This window comes from Phaenicophaeus curvirostris, chromosome 1 (assembly GCF_032191515.1).
Source record: "Phaenicophaeus curvirostris isolate KB17595 chromosome 1, BPBGC_Pcur_1.0, whole genome shotgun sequence".
NCBI classification, from domain to species: Eukaryota; Metazoa; Chordata; class Aves; order Cuculiformes; family Cuculidae; genus Phaenicophaeus; species Phaenicophaeus curvirostris.
The window spans coordinates 172,653,878-172,671,149 of record NC_091392.1 but is presented as its reverse complement, the minus strand read 5'-3'; the positions used below and the strand labels follow the sequence as shown (position 1 = coordinate 172,671,149).

The 17,272-nt window shown below is 37.2% G+C and overlaps 1 protein-coding gene across 2 annotated transcripts in view; it reads left to right on the top strand.

Annotated features, from left to right (window-relative positions):
- The window catches only part of TDRD3 (tudor domain containing 3), a 104,542-nt gene that overhangs the window by 37,853 nt on the left and 49,417 nt on the right, over window positions 1–17,272 (top strand). Inside the window, exons 2-3 of one of the 2 annotated variants that reach the window (XM_069880569.1) lie at window positions 8,977–9,061; window positions 12,167–12,232. In XM_069880569.1, coding sequence (XP_069736670.1) covers window positions 8,977–9,061; window positions 12,167–12,232 — 151 coding nt within the window. Of the gene's footprint in view, window positions 1–8,976; window positions 9,062–12,166; window positions 12,233–17,272 lie in introns of those variants that run through there. The other variant, XM_069880578.1, reaches the window with a different exon arrangement.

Below are 17,272 nucleotides of genomic sequence, written 5' to 3'. Positions count from 1 at the left end.
TTCACTGATGAAATAGAGTTTACTGCTAGATAGTTGTGTTTGCTTTCCCACATTTAAAAAAAGCTTGGGGTGGGTGTGCTGCAGGAATGTCAGACATCCTGCTTTTACTACCTAATGTTTAAAAAAAGAAAAAAAAGAGAAAGCCATGAATCCTATTTCTGTTTGTTCTAAAACCACATTGGCTTTCCTAGCTGGTATTTTTATTGAAAGTCAAGAGTCATAGACATATGAGAGAGATTTAGACCTTAAATTTTGTCAGCTAAACAAGTGAGTACTTAAGCTTGGGAATGCATATTTTATTAATTCCTTTCTGGGATTTCAGCTCGACCTGGAATGGAGACTGTGCTTAAGGAAGTGGTATATTCCTAGGAGTGAGAATTTGGGTAGCTGGAATGCAAGTTTAACTGCCCAGACAACTGAAGTGCTGTAGTGGCTGTGGAGCAGTTTTAGGAATGTCAGTAATATTTCACAAATAAGCTGAAGTACCTTGGTGTCTGTTTGTCTAAATGCTTACCTAGTTGCAACTGGGATTTTGTAATCCTGTGTGCTTTTTGGATGGTGCAAATAGGATTTTTTGCTCGCATCATTCCTCTTAAAACTCAGTGAGTTTTTAATAGTTATAGAATACAATACATTCTGGTACTTTAACTTCCTGGATTTGCCTCCTTAAGGAGTTAAATAGGGAAATACGTTCCTACACGGCAATTTTAAAACTGACTTGACTGAACTAGAAAGAATGCCTACAAGTGGTTCGCTGTCAAAATCTGAAGCTGCATGAAGGCATCTTCTAGGTCAAGTTTTATTTGATACTGTCATTAATAGCTGGATGATGAAGGATAGCTTATAGCTTCTTAAGAATGCGAAGCTGTGAGCGTGCAGGGTCAGAGTTCAAAATGATGTTAACAAATTGGAGGAGTGATAGGAGAACAAAAATGTACTTAGACAGCAATTATCATTGGTGTAAGAAAAAGATACAGAGAAAGATACACCAGATACATAGGATAAAGAGTAAGGTGTAGAAGATATAGGAAGTAAGTCTTTAAATATGATTGTGTCATGGTTTAGTCCTGGCCCGGCTGAATTTTGGCAGGTAAAACTGCACATTTGGACTCCCAAATCCCTCCCCCACCCCCAGGAAAGAGGAGAGACAAATGAGGGGAAAGAGACTTGTGGGCTGGAAATTAAAAGTACAGCTTAAGTGAAATTTTAATAATAATACTAATGAAAATAATTAGAAAGTAATAAAATATACACAAATGTATAAAATTGCACCCCCACCCCTTGATTGTATGTCACCACAAATACTGTAGAACATACATGAGGGAATGGGTCCACAGCTAGGAAGGGGCTGAGCTCAGGAACTGGGTTCTGGAATGCTGGATCTGGGATCAGGAGCAGTCAGACAAATGAGATCCTCACTGGACGTCTGCCATCACAAAAGAGGGCTAGATCACCCTCATGATCTCTCAGTTTTATGCCGAGTATGATGTATATGGGATGGAGTACTCTGTTGGTCAGTTTAGGGTCACCTACCCTATTTGCCTGTCCTCGCATGTGTGGCCCTCTTGGCTTCTGGAGGATGGCCTGGTCTTGATTAAGTCTTAAGGATTGGCCTTTTTGCATACCAGTGCCCTGTGTTACCACTTTTAGAGAAGAATACTGTCTCAAAAACGTGCAGTTAGTTTTCAGAGAATGAGGTTACTTACAGCAACTTAGTTAGGAGTTACTGACTCTAATTAAACCACAACAGGTTGCAAAATGATAGGCACGGCTGTTTTTCCATAAATATACAGAAAACAAAAAGCCAACAGAAGGCAATGCAGCAAGGGCAGATATTAGGCAAAACTTCACTTTTGTGTGTGTGTGGTAATACTAATAGTAAGATTGCCAAGAATGCCACTGTATCTACGTTTCTCATTCCTTGCAGGTGTTTACTTTGTAGATAAAGGAAGAGTTGGCCATGTTTTTTTGCAGGGCTTTTGAATCTTTCTACAATCTTCTTTATTCTTCATCCTTCAGTTCAGTTCCATTTTATTTTGTCTAGTAGCTTGTATAATACTTCATTATTCTTTAAATAAAAAGCTCAGAAGTTTAAGGGAAGAGCCGTGTCGCTTGCCTTCCCGGTATTGCTATGTAGGTTATAAGGTATGGAGAAGCCTTCTTTGAAACATTATGCTAAATATGAAAACCAGATTTTAAAATGTGTTGGGCTTTTTTTTTGAAACAGCTTTAATGATAGCCCCTCAATAAAATTTGTAACATTGTAGTGTAATTTCTTTATACAACTGAAATTCAGCAGAACGTTTTGAAACCCTATTAAGAGTACTTCAAGTTTTTATTATAAAAGAGTATTATACGAGATGCATTTTTTTCTGCTATGGAACAATACTGGCACCCAGTGGTGGACTCATACTGGTGCATTATTTGAAGTTGGACTTTGCTTTAGTGGTAAAATCGTTCTCCCTTCTTTCACAGTATTACCAAGTACGAGAAATTTGAAAGCTGTCTGCAGTTATTTTTTGTTTTCCTTTAAAACCTTATATTTTTGTGTGACATGATTGTATGAATCTGCTTTCTTAGCAAAGTAGTGGAAGGAACATTCTGATTTTTGCACGCACACATTGAAAATAGCTGTGTAAAATTTACTGTAAAACTTATAACTTTTTTATGTGACTAACACTGAATTACAAGAAATACTGTTAGCACAGCCTGTGTTTTCTGCTAATGTTCCAGTGATTCTGTGAAGAGTTATGAATCTGAAATATGTAAATTTTATAGAGCATGTTTATTAATAATATTTTCCCTTGTTTGCTACTTTCCTTAAAGAAAGCTTCTCCTTAATAAAATGATAATTATAGAAATGATAGGAGGATTTCTAGAAAAATGTAATATGAGATAGAAGAAAGACTGAAGATAAGTGTTTGTGCATGCGATGTTAATTGCAAGTAACAAAAACATACTTCTCAAGGAAGCTGCTTATGAAAAACAAATATTATTAGGGAAGTTGTTTACCTGGTGGATTTAATTCTAGAATAAAGCTCTTACTTTAAACCTTTTAAAGTGTTTGTGTTTGCACGTACACGTTCATGTTTGTCTGCAGATGAAGTATTTTATCCAGCACTATATAGCAAACAAGCAAAATGCATCTACATCTGATGCCACTGATTTCTTTAGTGTTTCAGACATAGGTAGTAGTAGTGTAGCAGTACAGAAATCTTTCCTGTTTAGGCTATGTCAGATATAATCTGTTCTTGATGAAGAAGATAAAATAAGTAGAGGAATGGTTGAGATTGGTACTGCAGAATTATAGCCCTTACGAATGGGAAATACCAAAAAGGAGAATATGCACACCTATAATGTGCAAAAGTGGGTTATTAAATTGATATCGTACTTGATAAGAAGGAACAGTGGGAAAACAGCTCTGCCTGTCACTGGTGTAATATGTTTTACTGTGTATTATAAGGGAAGAATTACTGAAATCTTTTTCATGGAAGGTTACAGAGAACATTTTGACAGAAAAATTGCAGATTTGGATTTATATGTGAGTGGTTCACTTAGAAAATGCTGATTCATTACTAATAGCTTTGTTTCAATGTTTCATTTGAAGGGGAGGTAAGAATCTAGGTACTTTCTAGGAGATGTTCTTCTGACAGGCTGTTGCTATGAGAATTGTATTGCTGCATGTTTCGGATGAGTGCAGCTGAGGTGGGGAGGAGGAATAGGTGAGGCATATCCCTTAGATTTTTTCAACATTATACTTGCTGAATTGCAGTAGAAGCATTTATTTTTCTCTCTTTTCTGGTCTCCTCTCCCAAGAGAATGCTCCACAAATAACCATCTCAACCATCTGTGGCAGCTTTGTGCCCGTTTGGTTGTAAACTGATTTTATTTCTTTTTTTTTTTAATCTGTATTAATGTTCCAAGGCCACAAAATCCCTGTGTGACTCATGCAGCATTACTTGCTTTAATTCCTTTGAAATCAATTCAATTGCCTGCATTACTTCAATTTATAACTTTTGAGACTGTTTTGGAACATGTTGCACAAGAAAGAAGTCTAGTGAGTACAGTTTTGTTTTTTTGGTTTTCTTTTTTGAAATTAAAGGTGGTTGCAATGTATATTATTGTAGTTAGCAGTCCTCATAGAGAAAATTTCAAGTGTGTTTGTATTTGGGGGCAGTTATACTTTGTGGGGTTTTTTTTGTTTTATTCAAAAGCATTTATTTTATTTTTTTTTTGGTTTGTTCAAAAATATAAACACCTCTTTACAATGCTTCAGACTTTGGTGGATGAAGCCAAAAATTAAGCTGCCAGCTGGAGAACAGTTGCCTCCTAAGTCTTTCAGGCTCAGCTTCCAGGGTAGTGTTATCCGCATTGTATGTTGAAGAAACAGTTTGTCTCATTGCTGTCAGTGTAAGATGTCAGTGGTCAGCTACTGGCTATCCTTTGACCTCTTGGAGGGCTTTGTGGAGCTGGACTGCTTCTCACTCTGTGCTTCTCACTGATTTGTTTTATCATGTATTTATTTATTTGCTTCTTCACCTTAAGCAAGAGTGTGCAATTCTAGAATGTTCATTTAAGGGGAAGAAAAAGGGAAATGTGTTGATTGTGGCAGCAGCATTTCTGTGCCAGGTTATATTCCCTGTGCTCCCTTGCTTTTTAAAGAGAAGGGGGAAAAAAGGGGTGAGCCTGAGGTGGAGGGGTGGAGAGCAAGTTTGTGAGGATGCTGTTTTTTTTACTGCACTGCCAAGTACCTCTTGGGGATTAGGGGCTTGTGAGCTGCTTCCAGCTGTGTGGTCTGGTTCATGGATGGTTTAGACTTGCTTCCTACCCCTTGGCAGTAGGAAATGTGTTGGCTTAATGTAATAGGATCACATTGTATTTCACCTTTCATTATCTAAGGTTGTGACAGGTTGTGGTATTGTACAAAATGTGCAGAACGGGTAATGTAGAGTTGTGAGGCACTTGAATAAGTATAACAGAGACACAGAGCTCCAGGCTGTTCTGCTTGACTCCAGAGGAGGATTTTTTGCTGTCTGGTTTTGTTCAGGGTCAGAATTTTTTTCCTTCATCTAATGCAGGGAACTAAAAAGATTGAGTGGCCTTATGCTGTAAAGGTCCTACCTACAGCAAATCACATGCCTGTATTTAGAGCAGTGTCGTGGATGGATATATGATTTAGCAATTTAGGATTTATTGATAATATGAGGTAAATAAAATGATTAGTTTTTTAGCAACACTTATTTATAAACCAATTCAATATTTAGCCAGGTCATCGTATGGAATCTATTATAATCCAAAAAGCAACTTAATTATAGGTTCAAAAATTACAAGATTCACTCCTGTTTACGACACTGTATAAGTACATATGCAAACACAGATATATATATATATGTACACAGAGAAATACTAGTATTTAAGCATAAAAAGGTATGAATAACCACAGCTGCAAACATATATATGTGTGTGTTTAGGCACATTGATACTGAGGGATAGAGACAAGTAGAAAGGCTAGCCTGAGTTAAGATTTGCCTCTTGGAATTAGTGAAATACTCATTCCATGCACACAGGTACTCCTTGACAGGCAATAATCAAGTGTCAAGAGGTCAGCTTTGCCTTGGCCTTTTCATTTGCTATATCAGCAAACCAATTCATGTGCTGTACTTGAGAGGTGTCCCAGCTCAGGTGAGGTTGCTGGACTCAGCCTGCTGTGATCCTGATCTCAAAGTTGCCTTCCATGAGATCAATTACTTACTGGACTTGAGGTAATTGACTTTAGTCAGATATTTGAATATTCATTTTGATGTTTAGTATTCTTTTTGGCCACAGCTTGGAAGATGTCCTTCTGGCAGCTTTTACCAGTTGTATCATACCACCTCTCTTGTGCTACAATACAGGTATTTGGTATATTCAGGTATTACAGGGGTGACTGATGGTCACTCTCTTTCTCAGGCTGTGAGGAGCCTTCTCCAGAAATACAGGAGCCCATGGGCACAGAGGGGCCTAAGTGGGCTGGACTACTGCATCTTTGCAACAGATACTCTCTATACCAGTGTGCCTGGTCAATAATTATCAGTTCTCTCCTGCAGGCAATAAGGGAGTTTTCTCTGTTACCTTGGCAGACATTTCAGTCAGGTGGGCAGTGTTTCTGTTAACTACTGCTGCTTAAATCAGCTTAAGTCAAAAATGAATAGTCTTTTCCAGTGGGTTTTTCTTTGTCTTTCTGTCTCAAAAAACTCCAAAGTAATGAGAAAAACTGAACTGAAAATTTACATATAAATTTCTATATAAAACTTTGTAAACTGGAAACTTCAACTAAAGCAGAAAGGGATTTAGACAGCTGTGACTGAGTCTTCACTTTGAAGTAAGACAAAAAGCATGACTCAGCAGTGAATTTTGTGATAGCAGAATTAATCACTTTGTCCAATCTGGGGAAGATTTAATTCTATGTCAGACTATTTTTATTCATTCTCTAAAATTAATATTTTTTTTTCTGGCTGAAAAATGGTAGTGCCTACATCTAGATGGTAGTGCTTATCTAAGTCCCAAAGAGAACTGCCATCCTGCTAGCTTCAGTAGAGGTCAAGAGTGACTTTATTTACGTTAGAAGTGGAAGAGGAGGAATCTTTCATGAGTTACCTGATAGTCTGAAACTCAGCTTGTGTGTTTTATACTTGCCCCCAACCACTGGTGTTGAACATATCTTCAGTTTTATACTGGAGGTGACAGAAGATAAACTTCTAAAGTTTATGATATTGCTCTTTCTGGGCAGTCGGTTGGTGCAATTAATCCACAGTTAAATCCTTGAGAGTAAGATAGTGCCTTCGGATTTATCTGTTATGTTTTCCTCTGGCATAGAGAAGGAGTGGTGTTGTACTTTACCTTCTGACTCCAGCTAACAAGATGCATCTGCTAGTTCTCAGCAGATACCTGAGTCTTCACAGGTCGTAGTACACAAACACAGAGTCTCTCATCTGGGAAATCCTGCGTTCCTGTGCAAGCCACCAAATCTTGCCACCTTATATCCTTTGTCTTTTTTTTTTCTATAAATTAGGATTGTTTCTTATGTTTTGATATGGGGATTTTTTTCCCATTCAGTGCATTGGGTTGCTTTGGTTTTGTGTGTGGGTTTTTTTGGTTTTTTTGGTTTTTTTTTTTTTTTTTTTGCAGTGGTGGTCTGTTCATTCAGGGCTTGCTGGATATCAGTATCTGACTTGAACAGTTAGATTCCTTCAAGTGTCTGTGTTAGAACACAACTGGGTTCATTAATTATCTGGGAACACTGGCAGGGCTGGAGGGGTAATGTTAACATTTCCTGGGCTAGAATCCAAAAGGCCTATCAAGTGTACTTTCATTCAAATGTTTTCCCTTGTTTAAATGTTTGACTGCAGATGTTGTCTTTAAACAGAAGTATTTTTTGATGCAGTCAGGGATATTTATTTTTAATATTTCTAAATGTATATTCAACTTTCTCTTTTAAATCATTCTTTTATTCCTTTGGGACTGGTGATTTCTTGGTAGTTATTTAAATGTTATTTGGGCGAGTGCTGTGTTTCAGACTGAGTATCTAGGAAATATCAATTATTTAATGATTGCTGTGATGTATTTAAATAAAATGAAGAGCTGTGCAGAGAGGGCAGACTGCCAGCTACATAAAACTGAAACCCGGAGCTTAAAGTAGGAAACATTAAGCAAAATGAATAACAAATGTCACAATTTCCGACCACTCAAGATAATCTTTTTTTTAAGTATTTTTGAAGGTTAGAATAGGCCAGCCCTTTTGAATTGGTTAGTTGAATCCGTTTAATAATTCCTTAGTTTTCAGATGAACAAATCTATTTTCTTGAAAAGTATTGTTCCTGGAGTACCATCACCAATGCCATTCCCAAATGTTATTGTGGAGGAGTTTTTCTGTTCTTATTTAAACTTTTTCGTTATATTTGGCTATTGATACACTGTGATACACTTAGACTTTTATCACTTGCCTTGTAGCCCAGGCAAGCAAGAATATATTTTATAGGACAGAATCATAGAACCACTTGGTCAGAAAAGACCTTTGACATCGTAGAGTCCAACCATACCTGTCCAGTGCTAAACCACATTCCTGAGTGCCAAATCTACCCGTCTTTAAAATAGCTGCAGGGATGATGACTCAACCACCTCCCTGGGCAGCCTGTTCCAGTGCCCAGTGACCCTTTCTTTGAAAAACTTTCTTTTGATATCCAGTCTGAACCTTCCTTGGTGCAGCCTGAGGCCATTCCCACTTGCCCTGTACCCCGTCACTTGGGAGGAGAGGCCAGCTCCCCCCTCAGTACAACCTCCTTTCAGTTAGTTGTAGGGAGCAATAAGATCTCCCCTCAGTCTCCTCTTCTCAAGCCTAAACAGCCCCAGCTCCCTCAGCTGCCTCTCACCAGCTGTGTTGCCTTTCTCTGGATACACTCCAGCTTTTCAATGGTTTGCAATGTCGTGTGCCCCAGCCCTTGAGGGCTTAACCCTACAGTCTTGTTCTTTAGAAACAGATGTGATTTTGTTTTGTGTTGTATGTGAGGTAGAGTTTATTGATTTTGTTTTGTTTTGGTTTTTTTTTCCTTACAAGTGCATGAGTGAAAGTATGCCACTTAGACCAAGTAAAGACCAAATGCTTGATTTTGAAAACAGATTCTTATTATTTGGGGTGGGTGAGAGGAGCTGGGCATGAGGAGGATAGTGTGACTGTCTTCGATATAATCAGAGTATGGTCTGTTGTTATTCTGTAAATAGAACTTTTTAAAATTCATTTAGTATTTATGGAAGGAGAAATGTCTTAATCTCACCTCAGCGTACGGGGACCCTTTACATGAAGTAATTTTCCAAGTTTTTTTAAACGTATGCTTCACCAGCACATAAGGTACAAACTAAATATAATATTCATATCTATAGAAAAAATATTTGTCTAATAGATGCATCATTTGATATCTTAATTTTTTTTTTCTTTAACAGGTATCTTTCAGATGAAGGAATTGAAGCTTGCATAAGCTCCTCTGAAAAAGTCAATACAAATGACATTATCCTAGTTGCTCTTAATGTAAGTTATGATCATGAAAATTTTTTTTCTGACAAATCTTGCTAATGGATCATGTGTAGGTTTGTGTGGCGAATTGTATACTATTGTCTGTGTGATCTACATAAAGGACAGAGTACCTATCTCTCTCCTTGCATGTATCAGCTGTCAGTTTTATTTGGAAATAACATCTATTCCAAACTGTAAAACATGGGTGAGAGAAATGATTATAATTTGCAGTAAGAAAATATTTTCATGAACTGTAAGTCTAAAGTCCAAGTAGAAACAGTAATAAAATCACAAGTGCTGTGTACTGACATGACTGTGAAATTATAGTACAAAATATTATTTTGTTGGGACAGATAGAACACTTTGACTTAGGTGTGATGTTCCTTAAAGCATATTCAAACTAATGGTGATTTTTTTTTGGTGGTGTGTATGTATTTATGTAACTGCAAACAGTTTTTTTTCATTTACGACTGAGTCAGCAGTTGTTATTCCTGCCAACAAATATGTACACAAATATATAAAAGATGCAGAAAGAACTTGGAAGCAAAAAACCCTAATACTTACAAGGATTTGACAAAAGTGTGCATATGAATTCCTATTTTTCAGATTTCTAATATTTGCATTGTTGGTAAACATTAGTAAGTCTGCTCCCTTTCAGGAATAAGGGAAAAAAAGCAGCTACTCAGTGTGGGTATTTGTTACTTATTTTTAATCTATTGTATCAAAATCATGAGGGAGACTTGAGAATTACACATTTCCTTTTTTTAAAACCTCAGTCATCCCTACCCAAGTTGTAAAGCTTGTATGCACTGTATGTGGATTTATGTCAACTTTTTCCTTTGCAATAACTACATGTAATTCCAAAGGGTAAAAAATACGTAGTAGAATACTTAAGTGAAAGATATTCTTTCTTAATGAACTTGAGATTTGTTAAAGGACTACTTTGTCTACCATCATTGAGTTTCATCTACTGTTGGTTTAAGAAGATGCTCTGGAAAAAAAATTATCCCCTCTGCTCCTTTCATTTATGCTTTGAAACATGTTTAATCACTCATGTATACATGCACCAATTCATGTAATGAATTTGAAAAGACGTAAAGCAAAATATCAATGCAAAAATGCAAATAAAGTAATGAAAAGCATGCAGAGGGGTATGCATTTGGTTTTGGAATTGTAGTAACATGTTTCTCTTTCTAAATGTATATCTGGGAATGCATTACCGCTTTATAAAAAAACCCAAAACACTTCTATTTGCTGAGTGTCATCCCGAATGTAATTATATGCTAGAATAAGTACCAATAAGGTTATGCATCTATGTGTTGTATTTCTGGTTTGTTTGATAGATAGTAAAAATAAAATAAATCAGAAATGTTGTGGGTACTGCAAAGCCATTTTGAATTGCCTAGCAATATTTTTGTCAATAAGTCAGTTGTTTTGATGCCCAGAAGATTAAGTTGCCTGTTGGCTAAGTAGGGAATAGTGGCATGGCTCAAGCGACAGGATAACGGTGAATTTAGAATTCCGCCTCTTAGTCAAGGAAAGAATTTGTGCATTTCTGTTGGAGCCACATTTCAAGCAGAAGATACCAAGAAGTCAACTGACCTTTCTGTGATTTTTTGTGTGTGTGTGTGCGCACGCGTGTGTGTATGTGAATTGCTTAAATAAGTACAAAATAAAAACCTTCAGTTCTTCAGATATTTTTATTTAGTATAAGATGGTGCAAAGAGTTAGCAAAAGTGGTGTCCCTTTTCTGCTGCTGTGATTGCGAAGCACCTAGCTGGAGACTTGTCAATTATATGGATGTGGAACATGTGGGAACAGTTTATGGAAGCCTGTTGTGCTATTCAGAGATAAATAACTGACAGATTACAGATCAGGTTAGCTGAGACTGAAAAGCGAATATGCTTTCTTATCATTATCTATGCCTTTCTTGTGCAACTGAAAATGGGTCGAGCATTTATGCACTCTAGGTACTCAGAGTAAGTGGACTAAAAAAGCAGTCCTACAGTTAGTTTTCGATTTGTAAGGTACCAGTGTTTCTCGCTGCAAAAGAGAATAAACCGCTAGTTTACAATGCTTTAGATATTAAGGTATAGTGTGGCTCCGTCCTAGATTAGGATGCTGGAGCAATAGTCCATTGGCATGTATTAATGGTGAGTTGGTGTACAAGATCCAGAAATAATTACAATTAGCCCTTCTTTTGGAAGTTTTTATGATCATAATAAAAAGGAGGATTTTCAGCTTCAGTACAGTAAAGTGTGCCAGCATGTTCTATTTAAAATAACAAGCTTATTTCAAGCAATGGAATTAAGAAAACATAGGTGTTTTAGGCTGCACTGCTGTGCTTGATTTTTTCCTTATAACACATTTAAATGCATTAAAAATCTAATATCCAAAGTTTGAATAGTTTGATTCTATTTCCTTTTTTTACATAGTGCAGCTTTTAGCCATCCAGTGTATCCTTTTGTCACCCATTACCATGACTGATATGCTTGTCCAAACAGTGTTAGGTGAGGAAAGTGCTTTTGTGGAGATTTGTTCCTTTGATCATATGAACTCTTTAGTTTAATGACGTCAGTGGCCACATTGCACAGTTGCTAAATAATGTCATGCAGCTGTCAACCTTACTCCCCAATGAAGTAATCAGACATGTAAGTTAAAATGCATTAAATGGAAATATGATGTAAGCTTTTATTCCAGGCATAATTGCAAAAATCATCCCAACCTTTTTTTAAAGATGTGTGCGTGTAAAAACACACAAGCTAAAAATGCTTTTCTCTAAGTGTCAGATGGAGGACAAAGAATGAAGTTTTCCTCTATTAAGCCTCAAAGTTATGTCTAATAATTAAACATTAATTTTGTTTCATCTATTAAAATAATTTTAATTGTCTTTGAAGATGTGCTTAAAACAAGAATATAATTGAAAAAGCAAAAGGATTTATTCTGTAAACTCTACTTGTTGAATTTTTTTCATTGCATGCAATTACAGAGATTTTTTTAGTAGTTATTAAATGGTTGGCTTTATGGAAGAAATACCCTTTTTTCTATTTTATGATGCTGAGATTTTTTGAAACAGGATATTTTAAGTTAATATTTTCTTATCTTCTGTATTAATTTCAGACAGATTTAAGAACCATTGGCAAGAAATTCCTCCCCAGTGACATCAATGGTGGAAAAGTGGAAAAGGTAGTCAATAATTTTACTTTACTTCCTCTGTGTTATCTGATTTCTGTCTGATAACAGCCTTCTGTGCTGCATTAGTCTGGTTTGGTCATTGTTTCACATAGAAAATAATCCAATGTTTGAGTATATTGTAGAATAAGTTAATCACAGAATCACAGAATCACAGAATAACCAGGTTGGAAGAGACCCACCGGATCACCGAGTCCAACCGTTCCTACCAAACACTAAACCATATCCCTCAGCACCCCGTCCACCCGTGCCTTAAACACCTCCAGGGAAGGTGACTCAACCACCTCCCTGGGCAGCCCGTTCCAGTGCCCAATGACCCTTTCTGTAAAGAATTTTTTCCTAACGTCTAGCCTAAACCTCCCCTGTCGGAGCTTGAGGCCATTCCCTCTTGTCCTGTCCCCTGTCACTTGGGAGAAGAGGCCAGCACCCTCCTCTCTACAACGTCCTTTCAGGTAGTTGTAGAGAGCAATGAGGTCACCCCTCAGCCTCCTCTTCTCCAGGCTAAACAACCCCAGCTCTCTCAGCCGCTCCTCATAAGGCCTGTTCTCCAGCCCTTTCACCAGCTTTGTTGCTCTTCTCTGTACTCTCTCCAGAGCCTCAACATCCTTCTTGTGGTGAGGGGCCCAGAACTGAACACAGTATTCGAGGAGCGGTCTCACCAGTGCCGAGTACAGAGGGAGGATAACCTCCCTGGACCTGCTGGTCACGCCGTTTCTGATACAAGCCAAGATGCCATTGGCCTTCTTGGCCACCTGGGCACACTGCTGGCTCATATTCAGTCGGCTGTCAACCAACACCCCCAGGTCCCTCTCCTCCAGGCAGCTTTCTAGACAGACTTCTCCCAGTCTGTAGCACTGCATAGGGTTGTTGTGCCCCAAGTGAAGGACCCGGCATTTGGCCTTGTTAAACCTCATGCCATTGGACTCTGCCCAGCGGTCCAGCCTGTTCAGATCACTTTGCAGAGCCTCCCGACCCTCCAGCAGATCGACACTTCCACCCAGCTTAGTGTCGTCCGCAAACTTGCTAAGGGTGCACTCGATGCCTTCATCCAGGTCATTGATGAAGGCATTGAACAGGGCTGGACCCAGCACTGAGCCCTGGGGAACCCCACTTGTCACTGGCCTCCAGCTGGATTTCACACCATTTACCACCACTCTCTGGGCCCGGCCATCCAACCAGTTTTCCACCCAGGAGAGTGTGCGCCTGTCCAGCCCAGAGGCTGACAGTTTCTCAAGCAGAATGCTGTGGGAAACTGTGTCAAAGGCTTTGCTGAAGTCCAGGAAGACCACATCCACAGCCTTTCCCTCATCCAGTAGCCGGGTCACTTTGTCATAGAAGGCGATCAGGTTAGTCTGGCAAGACCTGCCTTTTGTGAACCCATGTTGACTGGGCCTGATCACCCGGTTCTCTTGCATGTGCTTCATGATAGCACTCAAGATCACCTGTTCCATGACTTTCCCTGGCACTGAGGTCAGACTCAGACATGAACATTTTAGTTTGCCTGCAAAGTTTCAGAAAGAGAGAAATGCTTCAATACATGTCAACGATCCTTGCAACTTAATTTATCACTCAAAGGTCATGTCACCTGTTTGATCTTGGTGTGGTACCAGAAGTTCATTTTTTCACCTCATTTATTCTTGTGAGAGCAACAAAGTTCTGTGATTGTAATACATGGTGATAAATGTTGATGCTGTATTGCTTGAGTTACTTGCATATGTGATTATAGCTGTACATTTTATGCAATTTTCCTATATCTGTATACTATAGGTTATCTGGATAAACTATGTTAGATGATATTACACTTTATATGCTACATAGTAGTATTATACTCAAAACTTGAATGTGCCAGGATGGCCCCTTCAATACACCCTCCCTGTAATTCTTTTTTACATTCAGTTATAAGAACAGATAAATGAAGTAACTGTATTTTAAACTTAGTAGGAGTTCGTTATCCTTAACTTGCAGATATTGACAGTTTATATATCACTGATGTGAAAATTCTGGGGAAATATATTTCATTGCTGTTGAAATTCAGGGTGATAAATCAAGGTGGATTTGTTTTAAGAAAGTAAGATTGATGAGAAAGGCTGTTAAGATTTGGATGGGTTTTTTTTTATTTGTTTTTTTCTTCGTAAGTTACTGTTCAAATGCAGTGGTGACTGTGGTAAACAATCTTCCACGGGAACAGCAGCAGGAATATTACGGTCAGAGAGAGCTAGTGCATGTCAGGATTGTAGTTTTTAGCCGGGCAGTAGTCTATGAATGCAACATATTAAATTAACTTTCTGGGAAAAGCTCTATTAACTTTATTTCTTATTATGTGGAGCTATGCTTTTTGCAGGTATTACTTAGAAGAAAAGAAAAGACGTTATTTTATGAAACATTGTTAACCTATTTAGGATTCTAGATAACATGCTGTTCAAGATACTTCAGTGCTTAAATTATTTTTTACCACCTAAAATTTTGATTTAACTCTTTCTTATATCTATGGTTTTAATGTTTTTCTTTCTCTACAGTATCTTATTTTCAAAATATGGAGAACAAGCAAAATAGTTTAATTTTTATGGCATCTGTTTTTGCCCTGTTTGATTTTCAGTTGCCTAATTGAAGTATTGCTGAATTTTGCATTTCATATTATGTAATATTCACGAAGTCCAAACATATTTGGTTAAATGTAATTCTCCAGTGTTTTAAGGTTGTACATGTGGTAATGCATGCCTTATTTAGTTTTGCTGTTGAAACATGATTTCAGTGCAAAGTGTCTTTAATAGTACTGTTTCAGAGTTTTGTTGTGTTATGGAAGGATTTCTTTGGAGGTAGTGTTCATTTTTAATTAATCAGTAGAGGTTACTCAATACCTATTAACTTGTCCATTTCCTTTAGAGAGAATTTTTTCTACTTTTCTGTTGTTATTATATAGTTCAGGTGGTCAATTTAAGGTAAAAGTGTCATTAATTTCCTCAGAGCTTTGGTGGATGTTACATATGAGTCTCTACTTACTTGAAAACGTTTACTTCTAGTTTAGCTGCTCAAGTCACCACTTGGGTTTTTCATGTTTCTCAGCTGAAATTAGAGAAGGTGCTATTTGTTTCCACAAAATAAAAAACCTCTGTGCAGAAATGAGCGATGTGTGCTTGAAAATTTTGTTGGTTAGTGCTTTGAAAAACCCATGCGTTAACAGCTATGCTTTCACGGGAAAAAAAACTTCTGCATCCCTATACATGCAAAGTCTATATTTCGTAAAAGTGAACATCTCAGGAAATGAAAAGGTCGAAGAGGTGAGAAAACTAGTTCTAATTTAATTTTTAAGTATCCCTATTAAACTAACTGCTCTGTCCTTAATGTATGACTTGTGCTGTGTGCCCTTTCAAGGGTTCTCTTTTTTGTTGTCTCATTCTTTTGCTGGCAACACAAACTAGTATATATGTAGGATCCTAAAGAAAATAAAAAAGGAACTGTTAGTGAATGGAGCTTGATAAATTTCCACTTGGAATGTTGGAAAATAGGGCTGAATGCTGTAGGATTCCACTCCAATCCAAACTTTCAAAAAGAAAGTTTGTTTAATTCAAGCTATTTCTGTTTCCCAGGTTGTCAGACAGTTGAGAGAGTTGAGAGATCAGTGCTTACAGGCTCCTTCCATCTTTAATTGTTGGAAGAGTGAAAATACAGATATTCTCAAGCATATGCAAATATTTTCAGGCTTCTGACAATAGCAGCAGGAATTTTGAGATGCTGGAGGAAACGAGCAGGATAGAAGACGACTATGGCCCTTAATGGTCTTCTTTTAAACACAAATGTTTGGTTAAGAAATGTTGAATCCTAAGGACTTTACCTACTTCTGTCAGTATTGCCAAGGAGCCAGGATTTTTTTACATGTGAACTTCTAGTAAAATTTTGTTTGGTCTTACTTTAATCAACTGTCTTTATTCAAATAGTATATTTTAGAAAATTATTCTTTAAAAAACCAAATCAAAACAAACACCTGCAAACCATTTGTTAGAGGATGATAATGTGCTAAGTTTTGAAAAGAAAGAACGAATGCATAGAAAAAGTGACTCGTATTTATAGTTTTTAGCCTGTACTCTCAGGTAATCTTTGTTTTCCAAACTGTGATGTTTCCTCTTTGAGTAATATAAAGCAAATCTGACTACTTAATAAGTGCTGCTATTAAAGTTGCAGTGTATACCAATATTTTATGTTGCAGAACTACGTGTTTATAAAGGAGAGTATTTGCTTATTCGAATATAGAATATAGTTGGGATGGGAGTGATTTCTTAATATAATCTCTCAGTAGAAAGTAGTCCTTTGTGGTTCAAAAATGCTTCAGGAAACTATAAAAATTATATGCTACTGTTGTTCCTCTCATCCAAGACTGTGATCAGCTTTGTTTACCTGTATCTTGAGAATTTTCCATCTTGCATAGAAAAAACTTTGAATATGTAGTAGTAGTGTAACAAGCAAATGTTTGCATAAAAGGTGGCATAGAGTCCTAGTGTGAAACAACATGGATATTTGACAGTTTTGTAGGTGTTTTTTCAGTCATTGATACACAAAAATGTTTTATTTACTCGTGTCTGTTTTGTATGGTTTTAAAAAATGAATATTACCAGCATTAACCACAAGATGGCCATATTTGCATAGGATTTGAAAAAGCTGAAGTCTCCCATTTCTATCTAGATAACTATATACTATAAGTGTATGCTAAGTGTTTTTTGATGAAGTAAAAATGCAAAGAAGCCTATGAAGTTATAATATATAATTTAGTGATGATGTTATGTTTAAGGCAAAACTGATTTTCTCTTGAGTATTTGTGCTATTTCAATGGAGATATCCATTCCAGAAGTGTTCAGAATTCATTTCATTTCTGAGCTCAGAGAGACTCTTTCTGAGTACCAAGAGATGGATGGTAAACAGTTAAAACATAAGTTGCCCATGATTTTATAAAAAAACCCGAACACCTCCAGTCTTGAAGTGCTCAGCTTTACCATCTAGTGAGAGCGATTGCCACGTCAGGTCTCCTGATGTAACTGCATT